The sequence below is a fragment of the Halichondria panicea genome, chromosome 14 (genome assembly GCF_963675165.1).
Source record: "Halichondria panicea chromosome 14, odHalPani1.1, whole genome shotgun sequence".
NCBI classification, from domain to species: domain Eukaryota; kingdom Metazoa; phylum Porifera; class Demospongiae; order Suberitida; family Halichondriidae; genus Halichondria; species Halichondria panicea.
The window spans coordinates 142,981-160,000 of record NC_087390.1 but is presented as its reverse complement, the minus strand read 5'-3'; the positions used below and the strand labels follow the sequence as shown (position 1 = coordinate 160,000).

Genomic DNA, 17,020 nt, shown 5'->3' with positions numbered 1-17,020 from the left:
AGGTTGCAGTTACAGTCTGTATTGAGCTTTTACTCCAACTATTTTGGTAGGGATTTTAGGAACTGGAGAATTTGTTATGCTTAGTAGATCCAGAGGTACAGGTGTGTCAGGTAGCAGTACAGTATGCATGTGCTTTGATTTGCATACAGTAAATAAGTTGTACGAAGATGGAAATTATTTGAAAATGGCGCAAGTGAGAGAACGTTTGATTGACCCATTGTGACAATGTATATAAAGCGAACATATTTTTGACTATCTTTCTTGTGTGCAGGTGATTGTGAAGTAGCTACTGAGAAGAGATGAGAGGATAAGACTGTCCACTACTGCATTGGGAGTGACGATGACATGTACGTGTAGGATGACATACAATAATACACTGAGTTAAGAGAAAGACCCACTCACTCGAGTTGACGCAACACACACAGAGAGGACTATTAAACTGTGCCCGCTACAAAATTAACATTATTTTTTTTATTCCTTCTTTATTTTATGAGTGAATTCAAAACCACTGTAACAAATTCATTGCCAGTCAATGGGAGATGATTATTGGCTAGTACATCCCATAGGTCGCATTTATTAAATTAGAAATTAGTTATTATAAGGGCATGTTTTTTGCAGCAGGCAAGTAGCCCCTCCCTCTCTTTTAAAACTCTTGCATGAAGGGGCGTGTACCTCAAACCATGCCAGCCGGCCAGCCAGCCAGATAAGAAGATAGAAGAGAGCTTTTATCAGTAGCTGTTCTTATGAACTAGAGACTCATATTCAAGCAGATAAATGAGTGATACAAAGGACAAGAAGTGAGTGATAAAGTCAACACACACACACACACTCTCTCCATTGCATATACACTAGCTATCAAGGTCAACCCTGCTAGCTAGCTAGCTATTGGCTGTGTGCAGTGATATGAAGGGGAGAGCTAGTTTAACAGGCCAGCCTCTGTGTATCGTAGGCTGCAGTCCTTGGTAATGTCCACACAGTCACTGCTGTATAGTGTGTGGAGGTATTTGGAAGTTTATTACATATTTAAGAATTTGCATTGTAATGAGTCTTGGCAACCATACAGACTCTTAATACCCTGCACTGTAATGGTACTGTACTGTGTGTGCGTGTGTCCAGGGTTTGCATGTGCTACGATAGATACCTCTAAACCAGCTATTATGATTATTGACAATGTTAAGTCTAAAACAGAATATCTAGAGCATTATTGGTACTCTAGACATTCCAGGGGAGGTGCTGTGTCTACCCTCTTCCATACACCTGGCCTCCTGTGTATAGGTGTGGTGTGTGTGTTGCCTGCATATGCTGCTGTTTTCTTAGAATGGTCAAGAAAACACACACACTGGTGTACCATAACAGTAGCTTAATAGCATACCGTGTATGCTTGTGTACAAAACACTTTGATCAGCATATGTTCATTATACTGATTGATTATATGGGGTGTCTGTGTGTGTGAACCATAGCTATACATACAAAGCAAGGCTTCATTGTAATGAAAGTAATAGCACCCTTAAAAAGTTACCTGACAAAATACATTGTGAAATGTCAAACACTACTGTATCAGTATCTGTTCACACGTTTCCTTGGCTACCACAGGTCAGTATTTGTGGGGCAGCTGTTCCGAGGTGATCCTAAGAACAAGAGTTGGACTCCAATAGTTGGCGGACAAGTGGGTGTGTCCATACAACAGACGAGTGATGGGTGGAGCCTAGTGGCAGCAAAGAAGGAAACAGTGAGTCCAATGCACACTTAAGCTCAAGTAGGATAATGTTATGTGTTGTTGTCTGAGTGGTTGACATCGACACACACTCTGGTATAGTGTTTGGCTGGCAATGCTGGCTTGTCCCTAATGGCCCGTGGCACTGTACCTCAGGGCACATGTATATACACGTGTACGCTATTGTACTTAGTGGGTAATGAGCCAACTCAGGGCAGTAAACAAAGTGCTGGTTGCCATGTGATCATATGACTAACACAAGTGTAATTCAACCTGACATATCATTTACTACTGTATAGCGGGTAATTTTCATTTTTGGTGGATAGCCAGTTTTTTGGGACTTGGTATAATTATTAAACAGACATTTCGAGGCTTGGTAAATCTGTGAAATCCACGAAAATATTAGACCTGTTAATCAAAACTCAGTGTGTGTGTTATACCGTGTGTACAGGTGTGGGAGATGGCGATAGGGTCAGGGTTCAAACATCGGGTGAGAGACAACTTTGTGCAATGGCAGCGGAAGTGTGTGGGCGGGACTGTGGAGACCTTTGGACTCAGAGTGCGAGGAGACACAGAAGCTCAGCAGGTACCACCCATTGAATATAATTATAGGCCTGTTATAAAATAGTTGCATGGCTCTGTTAGAGTTCTTGGTCCAATTTCAACAATTTTATGGTTTTCTGAAAGACACCCCCACCCCCTCTGATTTTGGGAATCTTTCAGCTGCCATAACTTGAATTCTGTGGATCGAAAATCAAAAATGTTATGTTTTTCTGAAAGCTTAGAAAGATATCTTTCAAATGGTACCATCAAAGTTAATATTCGAGAGATAAAATTATTTGCCAATTTAGCCATACCATGGATTATAGCCCATGGTCCGAGGCCGAAAAATGACAAATTAGGACCCGGACGAAATTTTGAATTGAAACACATCATTTGTAAGGAATTTTTCTAAGCTTTCAGAAAATCATAAAAATGTTGACATTGGATCAACTGTACTCAAGTTATGGCCGTTCAAAGATGCTCAATTCTTAGAGTGGGCCGTAATAAGCTGCTGTATTAGCTGCTCTAATAATATTATTAATTGTTGCAGATGAGTGAAGCACTTACTAAATGGTTGTCCAAACTGGAGGAAAGAAAGAAAGAGAGTGTGGTAGCCCCTCCCCTTCCGTCAATGCAACATGATGACGTGGTACTCAAGGTGTTTATTCCAGGCAGAGACCCCACCAACGTCTGCGTCCCCCAGAGGTGTGTGTGTGGATGTGTGGGTATGTGAGTGGGTGGTGTGGGTGTGTGTGAGTTGTGTGCATTACAGACAGTGACATTGTATTTCTTAATAATTATTGATAATAATTATTTTCAGTGCAACTGTACAGCAAGTTATGAAGTCAGTGTGTCAGCGACGAGAGCTAGACCCCGCCCACTTCCTCGTCACCCTCCCCCCTAACTCACCCGGGGGACATCCTGTCGTATGCAAGGGTCACATGATCATAGGAGAGCTATCGACCAATGAGATTCACTTATCAAAGAGACGCAAAAGCCCAAAACGTGAAAGCCCCACACACTCAGAAAACAGCACCAAAGAACAGGTACATGTGTTTGTAGCTATACCGTTAGTAATACCGTAACTTCGAATGGTGGAAATGTTCGTATGAAGACCTCACCCGAAAATTAAAACTGCAAAATGTTATTAATGCGCACAAATATTATATATGTTTTACGTCCATTTTGAGCTATAGTCCTAGTTAACGTTACTCTAATATTCCGTGTATTATCATCATTGTCCCCAACTGTACATGTACAGATGTTGCTTCAAGTTGAGCTGCCTAAAGGGGAGCACACGGTGGTGAGGGTCAGTCCTACCATCTCCATGACAGCTCTCCTGAGCTACATCTGTGAGAAGAGGAACATCACAATGGAGGATTACCACTTTGACCTCCCGGCTACTATGGAGAGTCTGGCCAATAAAACACTTCAAGAGCTCAAGATCAACTCCATCAGAGTCATCAGTACAGGTGTGTGTAATTATGTTCCATTCAATCGCGCCTGTTTTCGAAGCTAACTTTGTGAGGCCACAACTTGTGTTGCGAAAGTCCGATTTCCAAACAAAGTATTGTGTTTGATAGTGCTACAATATGGTGTGCTTAGATCAGCGACTCCTTTGGGGTTAAATTGCCTATTTTGTGTTGGCTATAAGATATCTTTGTGCTGTATGTACTTACTCCAATGTCATTCACAAATGTTTTTTCCGCTGTATAGCGACTGAGAGTGGATCTGACCAATCAGCTAACAGCTCTCCCTCGCACGCCAAGAAGGTTAAAAAAAGACATACGTTATCACTATCATCGCTGGGTCAGGACAGTAGTCAGGTAAGCAAGCAGCTAGTGTTGTACAGCCGCTGGTGGCCGCATGTTGGTAATGAATCATGCGGTTACCAAACTGCTAGAAATGTATGCGTGATACAAACTATATTTATGCGAGGGCCTATCATATCGCATAAATGTACATGGCACTATCATTGCCTTGGCCTTTATTCGAGGCCTGTACAAATCCCCATTGAAATCGCAGTGTTTGATAGAGTAAATCGCATAATGTTTTCATAGCCTTAATTAAAATTGGCCAAAACGCAATATTATTATTATGCTCACATATAATGTTTTCTAGCACTGTCTCACTGCTTACACAGAGTCGACGACGCAATGCCCCTCCCCCTCCACCACCCCCCTCCGATCAGAGGAGACGAACACAGCCAGGATTTATGAAAGAGTTAGCGGCAGAGATGGTTACACGCCAGTCACATGACATTAAAATCACACCCACTGAAATATTGACCACACCCACAGGAAGTACGGAACACGTTGATACTCTTGGAGCAGAACCCAAGAAAGATTTTATTAGCCGTCAACCAAAACGCAGAATGACGACAGGATCTAGAGGGTCACTAAAGCCACGCAATGCTCCAGCTCCTCCACCTCCACCCACGCAAGCTACGCCCTCCCCACCAATGCAGGCCACGCCCCCTCCAGTTGCCAAGGGACGCCCACCTCCTGTCGCAGAGAAACCACACAAGACGAAACCACGTAAGTTGTAATTGTATAAGTACTGTTAAATTTGGAATTTATCAAATTATTTGTCTGTGCAGATCTCGAATTGATTGATGAGCCAGATTATTCGGGACCTGCTGATGAGCCAGTACTCAAAGGTGTAGAGGTCGTAGGGGTCAAAGGTCGCGTGAAGGAGCAAAAGGAACGTCCAGACTTGACAGATTCAATTACGGAAGCTCTCAAGAAACAAACAGCCACTGCCGAGCGGAGGTAAGTCACGTGACATTCTAATATTACTATATTATACATTGATCTAATTATCCACTGCATGACAGGCACACTGGAATTTCCCGTAAAAGAATGGAATTAAGTGAAACCCGCCACTTGAGTCTGGATAGTGACACCCACACACCTCCACCACTCACACACACTCCACCTCTCACACACCCCATCATGGTCCCCATAGAGATACCAGATACTGGTGAGTTATGTAATAATTTTAACAAAATTATGCATCAGTTGATAATTATATAAGATCATTACAAATTTATCTTTTCTTTCAGAGGATGATCAATTGTTTGGTGATCGTGGTAAGACCCTCCCCAAGCGTCGTGGCCCTGCCCCCCGCCCACCACCCTCATACAAGAGTCACACCCTTGGCAGAACCGCTAGACAAGAATCAGCTGATACTAACGAACTCAGTCGCAGTAGAGATAATTTGGAGGAAATAAAAGACGAGCACAAAGAAAAAAAGAGAACCCCACGATCACCACGGAAACGACCTTCGCGACCTGCTCCCGTACCTCCTCCTGCGGCTAAAGCCATTGTACAAGATGTGGAAATACAGGAAACAATTCTCGATTTTAAGGACACACCATCCCCACTTCCACAACTCTCACAAGAGTCACCACCTCCACAACCCTCACACACCCCCTCATCCCCGCCTCCACAATCCTCACAAGAGTCACCACCTCCACAGCACAAGAGATCGCCGGGAACTACTCAAAAAGCCACAGCCATTTGTCAGGATACTGAGGACGGTGGGAAAGTGCTGATTGTGCAACCATCCCCGTCCATTGATAGACGAGCTAAAGTCCAAGCTCCTATCATATTCAAACTACCTCCTCCGCCCCCACAGCCGAACAGAGGAGGCAATAAAGAAAAGAAAAGTATTAGCAAAGAACTGGAAAATGAGACTATTCGTAGTAAAGAAGATGTTGCTGAACATAACTTAAAGTTGGAGGAAATAAAGGAGGTGGAGAAAATAAAAGTGGAGGAAATAAAGAAAGTGAAGGAAGTTGAGCGTCCTAACGATGATACGATTCTTAGCAACGAGTATACTAATCTCGACGATTCTGATGCTTCAGAAGAAGTTTCTATTGATTTTACAAATGAAAGGATTGGAAACGAGCAGAATGGAATGTACATAGATTCAACCGCAACTAGTAGTAGCGATAGTGAAGGAGGTTATGATGTAACTGTTGACGACCAATCAGATTCACCCAACAAAAAGCCTGTATTGAATGGCGCTTACACACCGGAAAATATTTTGAACCTCTCAATCAATTCAAACGGTAACAATAGCAACGACAGTGCTGACGAGCTAGGAGCACCCCCTCCTCCGCCAAACTGTAACTATGGTGATGACAGTGCTGATGAGCTAGAAGCGCCCCCTCCTCCGCCAAACCGTAGCTATGGTGATGACAGTACTGACGAGCTAGAAGCGCCCCCTCCTCCGCCAAACCGTAGCTATGGCGATGACAGTGCTAACGAGCTTGAAGACCCCCCACCACCACCCCCTGTGGAGTTTGAGGAAAACTCTTCAAATTCAAGCATCGATTCCTTAACTGAACTTTCTGACCTTGCTACTGAACCACAAGCCACACCCACACATGGAGGCGACATTCTGTTGCTTAGTTACAAGCCGTCAGCGCAAACCAAAGAGTCCCCTACACTCACTGAGGCCTATAAAGGAGAGGATAATTCTGATACATCATTGGACGCTGCTTCTGTGGAGGGTGTGAGAAGTGTGGAGAGTGTGGGGGCGGGATGGACAGATGAACCAGTTAGTCCGGGATTAAGCTCACAGCTGATGGAATTGGACAGTGTTGTATCTGACTTACGTGACCTCCTGAATGTGGAGGACAATACTACACTGCCTGACGCCGCTACCGTTGCTATGGTTACGTCCACTATCGTACCTGTTCCCCCACCCCCACACGTTGGTACGCCCACACAGTCACAAGAGGTGGGTGTGTAATGTATAGACTTAGTGAGGCAACATATTGATGTGTGTAGTAATATTCGTCCATTCAGTTGGTATCTACTGAGCATCTTTGAACGGCCATAACTTTAGTTCCGATGGTCTAACAACGTTAATTTTAAGATTTTCAGAAAGCTTAAAGAGAGGCCTTTCAGAAGGTGTGTTAAAATCAAAAGTCTATTTTGGGGTCTTTTTGAAAAGAAATTATAGCCCGTTTTAAATTTGAGATTTGAGCATACTTATCTGAAAGAGCTCCTTCTAAGCTTTTAGAAAATCAAAAAATCGTTGAATTTGGACCATCAGAACTCTAGTTACAGAGCCAACTTAGGCTTCCGTAGCTTATAATTCTTGTTGATTACTCTCTCCTGCATAGCTCCCACCCCCTGCTGAGGACATTGTACATGTACAACCACCACCACCCCCCACAGAGGAGGTTGTACTACCACCCCCCCTCGAGGGCCCCTCTACACAATCACAGGAGGTAGGTCATTTTTGCACTGTGTATTGTATTATAGACGGAGCTGCGAGGTAATGAATTTACTGATCATTCTATGATATTACTAATTTTGTTTCCCTACAGCTCCCACCCCCCCTGGAGGACCCACTCTTCCCACCTCCCACGCTATCACAAGATGTACCGATATTGCCGCCCCCTCCCTCCACACTGTCACAAGAACCACCAATATTGCCGCCCCCAACCTCCACACTGTCACAGGATACACAATCTCCTCAAAACCAGTTGAAAAAGAATCCAATTCCAACGAAACCTAAACCACCAGTGGTATCGAGCAAACATTTTAAACCTTCGAATGTCGCAAAGCCCTCTACTATTAGCCCCATTGCAACAACTCGTACGCAAGCAACTAAATCTACCAATGAACTTCTCGAGAAGTTCCGAGAACGGCAAGCAAAACTGAAAGCTCAGAAATTGGCTGAAACATCGACCACCCTCACAAGTTCTACACCAGCGGCAATTCCCACTCCCAATGTTTCTGTACCCATTATTCCATCCAGTGCTCCTCTGAATGCTGGTGGTAGTACAGGGAATGATGCAGTCCAAGCTCAGCTGGCGTTTCTACAGCAACAAGTGCTCCAACAACAGATGCTTCAGTTGCAGCAACAGTTCCAACAGTTGCAGTCGCTGGCTATGCAGCCTGGAGCTGGAATGGGAGGAATGCCTGGAGCTGGAATGGGGGGACCTTACCTACCCCCAGGCCAGCATAATCCCATGATGTTTCCTGGAGCACAGCCGATGATGATGGGGCAGGCCGCGTTTCAAATGCCTCCAGGCTATATGGGTCAACCAGGCATGCCGTTATATGCCACACAACAGCCAACTGGATACAACACACCCCCTCACCCCGCCATGTTCCCGTCCTCACAACTCCCACCAGCCTCACACAACACGCCCCTACTAGCCTCACACCCTCCACACGATTCCCCACCCCCTCCACTCCCCTCACAGCCGCCCCCAGACCTCCCCCTACACACGAGCTCTCCACTCGTACTCAGGAAGGTATCACAAGACACGCGGGCGATGGCCCTCGGTGGTATGGAGGACAAGTTTGACTCCCTGATGGGAGAAGTGAGAGAGAGTGATCCAGCTACAGTGTTGAAGAAGGTACATGCAGTGTTGTGTGTGTGCATGCTTGTGTTGACTTCGAGTTATCAGCATTGCTAATGTAGTAGGCATAGAGCTATCATTTTTTTGTGTGACTTAAAGAACAGAATTATAGCACTTTTTTAGGCATACAATAGCTACTGTTGTAAGTCATTTAAGGGACATGCTGTATCTGTGGTACATGTCACTACAGGTTCCTGTGTCCTCCAATGAAGGTAGGGACTCCCCTGAACCCACTGGGATGGCAGCTGCTCTCGAGGTGGCACTACGCCAACGAAGACAACACTTCTCAGATCATGACAAGAGTAAGTTCATTATTACATAATTATGTGTTTGCTAAGAATACAGTGATGTGGGCCATACAGGTGATGAAGCCCTAGTTATTCATTATTCATACTTCTGTTTTTTTTGTACAGGACGATCTATTGATGACTCGTATTCGTCAGAGTGGCAGTCTCCATAGCAACTGACACTGACTCTATTATGTGTTCCCTGTAAATGTTTTGTTAATTGCCTTATTATCCGAGTGACTACATTCCCCCAATTATAATTACCATCAACTAATTAAACATGCAATGAATGAATGGAATGACATAATTACTTTTGGCAGTATTAAAGATTGGATGATGTTGCATAAAAAGTGGAATTCTCAAGCTAGGAAACATGTTCGCCTTAATGCTGTATATACTGTGGCTAAAAGCGTAGGGAGCGCCACATTTTATTTAGAAAAAAATCATGTACTTCAATAGAAAATCATGTAGCAAAGATTTGATCCAAGATAAGATAATAACCATAATAAAAGTACATAATAATAAGCAATACTTGATGTCAATGAGTGTTTCTTTGGTATTGTTTCCTTTCTTGCTTGTTCTACTTCTTACTTGACTTTGGGGGAGCGAATTTTCTTGCTTTCTTTGCCACTGAGGGAGTAAGTAGGTTCTCACTGGCTGTGGAGGAGTCTACGAACGAACCTTTGTCTTGCAGGTCAGAGAGAGCAGATAGGAAGGTGGGGCTGGTTGCTGCAAAGACAGACAGAGCTGGAAGTGTGGCTGGAAGCAGGGAAGGATGTGGGCTGGGTCTCAGTAGTTTGAAACCGTGTAATAGGCGAACTCAAGAAAGCGTTCGGCACAGGATCTAGGAGGAGGCTCAGAATCCATTGTTTGTGCGTTCAAACCATTGTTGTCAGGCGTATGAGCGTTGTTGCTATGATCTAAAATGCTTAGACACTGTTTAGGAAGTTTCCACGTGATTTAGAAGCCCTCAGGGCTAGTAGAATCCTCACTGCATTCGGGATTCTACAGAACGCCTTTTGGGCTTCTAAATCACGTAGAAACTTCCTAAACAGTGTCTAACTATTATTTAGACTACATTACATCATCTGTAATTGATCTGATTGGCTAAAAACAGTAGATTACATGGAAGCATAATCTACAAGAAGGTACTTATTCTACAGGAAGTGGACACATATTCTACAGGAAATGGACGCATATTCTACAGGAAGTGACAAATAATTTGCAGGAAGTTCTCAAAAGTTGAAATGAAATTTTTAGTGAAAGTAACAAGAAGATGACAAAAACATTATAAAAACACAGAATGCAATAGTTTGTTCAGTCAATATCCATTCTTTCCATGTCCACTGTTGCTCAAGTTGTATTGCTTTTTCCAGTTGGGCATGGGCAAGGGGGGCCAGGAAGCATCAAAAACACTTTAGCAGTCGCTTGACACTGAGTTTTTTAAGGTTCCATGCCGGTCCAGTCTGCTCTATACCCCCTCCACTCCACCACAGAGCTTCATTCTTCTTCTTGTAGTGTTGCAGTCAGTTCTAGCATAGTTTTAGGTTCTTTTTACTTGTCTGTTCTTTCCAGTATCTTCAAGAAGCGTTTCACAAGCTTTACTAAGTTTTTTCATTGTTTTGAAGCCGTCTTCTTATCTTTTTCTGTCAACTGGTGTCTCTCACAGCTCTCCAGCTCGTCCAGCTCACACAAATTCAAGATTAAGAAGAGCTTTCCCTCTGTCCAACATGCCTGCAGGAGTGAGTCTATACTGATGGATAGTTATAATTATGTGGCTGATCTATTTATTAACAGCCACTTCACATGTATATTACAGCATTAATTGTAGCCATTACCTGTAGAGTCGACTAGTCGTGTACCTACCCCCCCTCTATGTACCCCCCTCTATGTACCCTCCCCCTCGATGTACCCCCCCCTCCTCCTCTATGTACTCCTCCTCTATGTACCCCCCTCTATGTACCCTCCTCCTCTGTGTACCCCCCTCTATGTACCCCCCCTCTATGTACCCCGGCCCCCTGTGCAGAAGGGCCATATAAAGAAGCAGACGTTCACGCAAGTGCTGCCCAAGGCAGGCATGCTCTACACTGAGGAGAGTCAGAGCATGGTGCTCTGTAAGCCTAAGATCATGCCCCTCAAGTCAGTCACTCTGGAGAAGCTAGAGAAAATGCAGAAAGATGTGAGTATATAAAAATCATCAGTAGTGGTGTATTAAAGTGAAGCAAGCCTGTAAACTACATGTAACCGTTTGTTTTTCTTTATGGTGACAACCCCTCCTCCCTACAGGCACAAGAGGTGATGAAGCTACAGGAAAACGCTACTCCAGAGATGAGTGATGAACAATGACCATTCTAGCTAGGTCTTTAGCTTTGTGCAACATTTATATCACTTTATCTACATTTAATACTGTCTCCAGTACAAAAACAAAATTGATCATATAATTATATATATTTTTTTACTGTAACAAGTTTATGCACATAATATAATAGGGCAAAGGTACACAGAAAATAATCTGTAACCTTAGTCTATATAATTATACAAACGACAAGTCCCCATGCATTTGTTCTACCTTTGAATTGATCAAACGATAAACTACGAGTGATTAATCAATCAATCAATAAAAATAAGTGATCAATCAATTATTGTAGCGCACACAAATCAACAATGAAAACAGTTAGTAATTGCATAGCTGCCAGTTCTGCTGCTATAACTATCTGAACACGTACGGGACCGAGATGATGTCAATTTGACCTTGTCCTGACACATACAACACCGGACCTCCACTCTGGTTGGACATCAGAGAGGGCGGAGATGGTGGGCGGGGCTTTGTCTAGCATCAGGGACACTATACTCCCATACTCCTTACAGATACGACACTGTGTGTGTGTGGTGTGTGTGTGTGTGGTGTGTGTGTGTGTGTGTGTGTGTGTGTGGCTGTGTGTGTGTGGCTGTGTGTGTGTGTGTGTGTGTGTGTGTGGCTGTGCGTGTGTGTGTGTGTGTGTGTGTGGCTGTGTGTGTGTGTGTGTGTGTGTGTGTGTGTGTGTGTGTGTGTGTGGGGGGGGGGGGGTCCATTACCCACGCACAACCAGAGACCCACAATCATACATGCGACTAGTTGTAGAACAGTGATGCACAAAATGAAGCCATAATTGACCACACAACTTCTGGGTAATACCAAGAGTTCCAGTGTATTTATGCACTCTGGTGATACCCAATGCACCAAGGAACAACAAGAGTAAAGCTCTGGAAGACTGTATTAAAAAAGTAAGTAGTAGAACACATGTACCTGTAGTTTACATGATGGTAAATCCCTCCACCTACCAGCTACCTGTAGTCAGGACTGAGAGGTGTCTCTATCATCTGCTTGGCCATCTGTGAGCGTGTGTGTGGAATTCATTGTTATGGCCATCAACAAATAATACAAAGAGGGCGAGTTAAACTAAACAAAGCATCATTTGCTGTAGACTATATTATACATACACTCATTGTCGTGGCTAGTGATGGCAACAGGAGCATCCTCACCAACTTGGGGAACACGAAATGGCATACTTAATTACGCAGAATCAGGAAATAGGGAAGCCTTACTAATTACGTCCAACCTCACGATGCAAGATAATGATGTGATACCAAGAAGGCTGCAGGAGGAGCTAACAGATGAGGATAGACAGAAACTGGAGTATCAAGGCATACCAAGAGACTGCCACCATGATGACCTGAGCATTATGAAGGCAAGATTCAGCCAAGACAAGGAGAAGAGTATTGCTGAGGTGTTGAGAAATGAGGGATCCTTGACATGTGAGTTAGTCAACAAGAAGATAACCCAGCTACTGAACAACACTGAGACAAGTGGAGGTGAGGTGCGGATTATAAAATATTAATTATACATTAATTAATTGTTTTGTAGTCATACTCCACTACATTGGCCCTGGCAAGAAGGGAACAGGAGACTGGTGCTTCAGTGATGGCTTCATCAGCTTCAGGGATATAATGCAACTCTACTTACAAAATGCATACTTCAAAGGACGTGTTCTGACCATCTCCACCGACTGCAGCTACTCTGGGTGTTGGGTGAAGGAGGCCATGACGTTCATGGATGACCAAGGAGTGGGACCTTGTGGACATGCAGCTAAGGAGAAGGGGATCCTGGTTAAAGTGTACGCATCATGTCTGGCTAATGAGATTCCTGCTGAGCTGGCATTCTCTACTCACGGTATACAGAATGATAAGAACATCGGATTTATATTCTACTCTCCTCATAAAAAGATTTATGATGGACAACACACTAGTGGACTAGACTTCACTGTAGTTCGATGCAAGAGCAAAATTGACCAACCTTGCACTATGACTCCTGGGTCAACCTGGCATCGGTGGAGCACTGCAGGGAGAATCATGCGAGTAACGGGTGAGGAGGACGAAGATCAACCATGGTGCTACCTCTTGCTAGTGGATGATGAGGAAACAATCAGAGAATTCCATGACAAGTTTAAGAATGGCCAATTAGGTAATGTTGGTAACTACGGAGAGATCTTAAAGAGTGGGTGGGGCGAGGAATCACCAGAAAAAACACAGGAATGGATCGAAGAACATTATCACGTGAACTATAACTATCGGGTACCATCTGAAGCTGCCGACTAAGCTACCACAAACCACACCCACACAACACCACAGCTTATAATTGTTGCTCCATGTTTGTACACACACACACACACACACACGCACACACACACACACACACACACACACGCACACGCACACGCACACGCACACGCACACGCACGCGCACGCACACGCACACGCACACGCACACGCACACGCACACACACACACACACACATTATTATTAGAGATTTGTGCAATTTTGTACACAACACTGATTTTAACAGAATTTCCCGCTATATATAATTATACTATTAAGCCTTCTAGCCTGGTACATGCCCTCACCACACACTGGTATACATGTCCTGGGGCTACTCTGGTTGCATGGAGTGAGTGTGGCTATGAGTGCACTGAACATGCTCCCCTCGTCCAGCTCCAGATAACTCGTGTGTTACATGTAGGTGGTGGAATTCCGAACTCTATTTCTAGTTCAAAACTATGTAGACTTCCATGTAACAATATAAGGGCACAAAGTGAAGCCATAATTGACCACAGAATTTGTGGGGGTGAATATCCTAATGCATGTATATACATAGCCTCCTTCGCAGCCTCTTCTTTTTCTGTTCTTTGTCACAGAAGAAAAATATTGGAGGAACAAAGAAAGAAAGAAGGAAGCAACTAAGAAAAAGGAGAGCCTGCCTTGCTAAGTCGCGTGATCCCCTACTGACGTAGACAAATTTTAACCAGCGTGGGCGAGAGAAAACCTCAATAACTGTCCTCCCACACAGTACTTGGAGCGCATTTACCAGGAACATAATCTGTTATGAACAGTACAGTACAGTGCAGTAGAGTCAGCCTTCGTGAGACCTTTAGTCAGTAGAGGAAGTATGAAAGACTAGAGTAGAGTAAACTATACTGCTGTAATAATTATATCTACTAATCAAGTGGGTCTGTTCTGAACTCAGGAAAAAAAACTGAGCTAAATTTAGATATTTAGTCTCTTTAGTCTTTACTAGGTAAGCCCTCGTCTACGATGTAGATTCTGGCTTACTATCTACGATGCTAACAGCTTTTATTTAGAGTTTGCAATGCGTACGCGTAGGCATGCTGTAGCTTTTTGCTCTGTCAGGCTCCGCCCAGCTAGTGATTGCCCACGTTCATTTTCACTTGTCTACCACTCGTCTACCGTCACGCGACTTAGCAAGGCAGGCTCTCCTTTTTCTTAGTCTCTTCCTTCTTTCTTTCTTTGTTCCTCCAATTAGTCCCGTATTTTATCTTATTGAACTATAACAAAGACCAGAAAAAGGAGAGGCTGCGAAGGAGGCTAGTATATACATGCAAAGATAAGTATAGCACTAAGAGTGACAAGGTTGCAGTGCCGGATAGTTAAAGCTGTGGTGTACATTGTAACAAGTAAGCATACTATAGTTATAGTATACCTGTTATCAAGAGTTCATTAATGAACTCTTGCTGTTACATATCAGTTAAACCCTCCCCCCTGTGTACCTGTAGTCTGTACAGTTTGCCGTCCATTCTGTAGGGGAAGTACTGAAGTGGTATCCCTATCGTCTGCTTGACCATCTGTGAGAGTGTGTGAGAGAGAAATTCATTATAGTCTCTGAATATGTCCATCAATGAATAATACAAAGAGGGCGTGTTAAAATAAACAAAGTACAAGATTTCGTTTCTTGTGGACTACAAACACACCAGTGGCTAGCGATGGCAACTGGAGGATCTTCTCTAACTTGGAGCACATACAATGGCAAATATGATTACGGGGCATCAGGAAAGAGGGAAGTGTTACTAATCACGTCCAACCTCACTACCCAAAATGATGACGTGGTACAGAGAAGGCCAGGGGGAGAGCTGAAAGATGATGAGAGACAGAGAATGGAACATCAAGGTGTACCAAGAGACTGTCACCATAAAGATCTGGCTATTATGAAGGCAAGATTCGGCCTAGACAAGGAGATAAGCAGTACTGAAGTATTGAGAGATGATGGATCTCTGACACATGAGCAGGTCACTAAGAAGATAACCCAACTACTGAATGATACTGAGACAGGTGGAGGTGAGTACAATAATTATACATAATTATATTGACTTATTGCTGTGTAGTCATGCTTCACTATATTGGCCCTGGTAAGAAGGGAACGGGAGACTGGTGCTTCAGTGACGGCTTTATCAGCTTCAGGGATATAATGCACCTCTACCTGCAGAATGCATACTTCAAAGGACGTGTTCTGACCATTGTCAGCGACTGCAGCTACTCTGGGTGTTGGGTGAAGGAGGCCATGAGCTTCCTGGATGAGCACGGAGTGGGACCTTGTGGACACACTGCCAAGGAGAAGGGGATCCTAGTTAAAGTGTACGCATCATGTCTGGCTAATGAGATTCCTGCTGAGCTGGCATTCTCTACTCGTTGTGCAAAGAATGATAAGAACACCGGAACTATTTCATACAATATTAAATTACGTGGAGAAAAGATACACGATGGACAATACACTAGTGGACTAGACTTCACTGAAGTTCTATGCAAGAGCAAGATCAACGAGCCATGCACTATGACCCCTGGGTCAACCTGGCGTCAGTGGAGCACTGCAAAGAGAGTCATAGAGTTCACGGGTACGGAGAACGATCAACCAGTGTGGCACTACGTCCTGCTAGTGGATGATGAAGAAACAATCACGAAATTGTATGACGAAACAACAGGAGAGAACTATGGCAAGAACATTGGTAACGTGAGTGATTATGGTCGGATCTTGAGAACTGGGTGGGGCCAGCAGTCACCTGACGAAGAACTGACACGGATTAAAGAGCAATACTACGTGAACTATAACTACCAACCACCATCAGAAGCTGCCGACTAAACCACATGTACACACACACTGACACACACACTGCTAATGCTTACAATTGATTTGTACACAACACTGATTTTGACTAGTTTTCCCGTCATACCACGTATACGTACATATACGCCTCCTCCATCACCACACACTGGTATACACCCCCTCACCACACACTACATAATATTATTATAGTAAGTAATTTTTGTAGGAAAAAATGTTGTAGGCGTGGTTTACCGAAACGTATGCAATGAAGCCAATTAATTTTTACTCACGAACATCACCAGCTATAAGGTAGTACACGCCCCCTCACCTGACATTGGTACATGTTCCTGGGGCTCTGGTTGGTTGGTTGAGTGAGTGTGGCTAGTGCACTGAACATGCTCCCCTCGTCCAGCTCCAGGTGACTCGTGTGCTGGGGGATCAGAGGTTAGAGGTCAGAGTACGTACACTAGAGCATCACAAAGTTACTCATTTGTGCCTCTTTGGAACAACACACTACATTCCACAATGGACATTGTGGAATGTCCATTGGCTTCTGCTACACTAGCCTGAGTGGGTTCAAATCACTAGTAAGATCCCATGAGTGGATTCAATTCACTAGCAATAGTTTTAAGATCCCATGAACCCACTCACGGGAACG

General features: G+C 43.9%; 5 protein-coding genes and 1 long non-coding RNA gene across 7 annotated transcripts in view; 5 read left to right on the top strand and 1 right to left on the bottom strand.

Moving 5' to 3' along the window:
• Nucleotides 1–522, top strand: part of LOC135347707 (cyclin-dependent kinase 12-like) — a 5,202-nt gene extending 4,680 nt beyond the window's left edge. The window contains exon 10 of the mRNA XM_064545737.1: nt 272–522. Within this exon, the coding sequence (XP_064401807.1) occupies nt 272–286 (15 nt within the window). The 3' untranslated portion in view covers nt 287–522. The remainder of the gene's footprint in view (nt 1–271) is intronic.
• A 116-nt stretch (nt 523–638) lies between these two features.
• LOC135347701 (bromodomain-containing protein 4-like) lies at nt 639–9,218 on the top strand. The gene is made up of 15 exons (XM_064545724.1): nt 639–797; nt 1,594–1,729; nt 2,166–2,300; nt 2,808–2,962; nt 3,078–3,303; nt 3,519–3,729; nt 3,974–4,083; nt 4,401–4,794; nt 4,857–5,028; nt 5,094–5,239; nt 5,322–7,006; nt 7,395–7,502; nt 7,602–8,642; nt 8,836–8,947; nt 9,059–9,218. The coding sequence occupies exons 1-15, from the start codon at nt 775–777 to the stop codon at nt 9,103–9,105; spliced, it is 4,701 nt and encodes a 1,566-aa protein (XP_064401794.1). The 5' UTR covers nt 639–774; the 3' UTR covers nt 9,106–9,218.
• Nucleotides 9,219–9,677: 459 nt separating this feature from the next.
• On the top strand, nt 9,678–11,481 carry LOC135347734 (BBSome-interacting protein 1-like). Its single transcript, XM_064545767.1, has 4 exons — nt 9,678–9,804; nt 10,602–10,674; nt 10,959–11,111; nt 11,219–11,481. The coding sequence occupies exons 2-4, from the start codon at nt 10,663–10,665 to the stop codon at nt 11,276–11,278; spliced, it is 225 nt and encodes a 74-aa protein (XP_064401837.1). The 5' UTR covers nt 9,678–9,804; nt 10,602–10,662; the 3' UTR covers nt 11,279–11,481.
• A 65-nt stretch (nt 11,482–11,546) lies between these two features.
• LOC135347735 (uncharacterized) lies at nt 11,547–12,358 on the bottom strand. Its single transcript, XR_010398528.1, has 2 exons — nt 12,219–12,358; nt 11,547–11,808 (listed from the first exon to the last, which is right to left on the bottom strand). It is a non-coding gene; the product is annotated as an uncharacterized LOC135347735 (long non-coding RNA).
• On the top strand, nt 12,358–13,567 carry LOC135347720 (uncharacterized). Its single transcript, XM_064545753.1, has 2 exons — nt 12,358–12,784; nt 12,837–13,567. Exons 1-2 carry the CDS (start codon nt 12,433–12,435, stop codon nt 13,565–13,567), a joined length of 1,083 nt encoding a protein of 360 aa, XP_064401823.1. The 5' UTR covers nt 12,358–12,432.
• A 139-nt stretch (nt 13,568–13,706) lies between these two features.
• Nucleotides 13,707–16,655, top strand: LOC135347719 (uncharacterized). 2 transcript variants are annotated; one of them, XM_064545752.1, is made up of 3 exons: nt 13,707–13,985; nt 15,069–15,599; nt 15,647–16,655. In XM_064545752.1, exons 2-3 carry the CDS (start codon nt 15,248–15,250, stop codon nt 16,396–16,398), a joined length of 1,104 nt encoding a protein of 367 aa, XP_064401822.1. In that variant the 5' UTR covers nt 13,707–13,985; nt 15,069–15,247; the 3' UTR covers nt 16,399–16,655. The 2 variants fall into 2 exon arrangements, with proteins under 2 accessions (XP_064401822.1, XP_064401821.1); XM_064545751.1 differs by lacking the exon at nt 13,707–13,985 and adding an exon at nt 14,223–14,941.
• Nucleotides 16,656–17,020: the final 365 nt, after the last annotated feature.

Coding starts and splice junctions, on each gene's coding strand:
- LOC135347720 (XM_064545753.1), top strand. CDS start 12,433: ATGGCAACAGGAGCATCCTCACCAACTTGGGGAACACGAAATGGCATA. Junction 12,785..12,836: donor CAACACTGAGACAAGTGGAG/GTGAGGTGCGGA, acceptor ATTGTTTTGTAG/TCATACTCCACTACATTGGC.
- LOC135347719 (XM_064545752.1), top strand. CDS start 15,248: ATGGCAACTGGAGGATCTTCTCTAACTTGGAGCACATACAATGGCAAA. Junction 15,600..15,646: donor TGATACTGAGACAGGTGGAG/GTGAGTACAATA, acceptor ATTGCTGTGTAG/TCATGCTTCACTATATTGGC.
- LOC135347734 (XM_064545767.1), top strand. Junction 11,112..11,218: donor TAGAGAAAATGCAGAAAGAT/GTGAGTATATAA, acceptor TCCTCCCTACAG/GCACAAGAGGTGATGAAGCT.
- LOC135347701 (XM_064545724.1), top strand. CDS start 775: ATGAGTGATACAAAGGACAAGAA. Junction 1,730..2,165: donor TGGCAGCAAAGAAGGAAACA/GTGAGTCCAATG, acceptor CCGTGTGTACAG/GTGTGGGAGATGGCGATAGG. Junction 7,503..7,601: donor CCTCTACACAATCACAGGAG/GTAGGTCATTTT, acceptor GTTTCCCTACAG/CTCCCACCCCCCCTGGAGGA.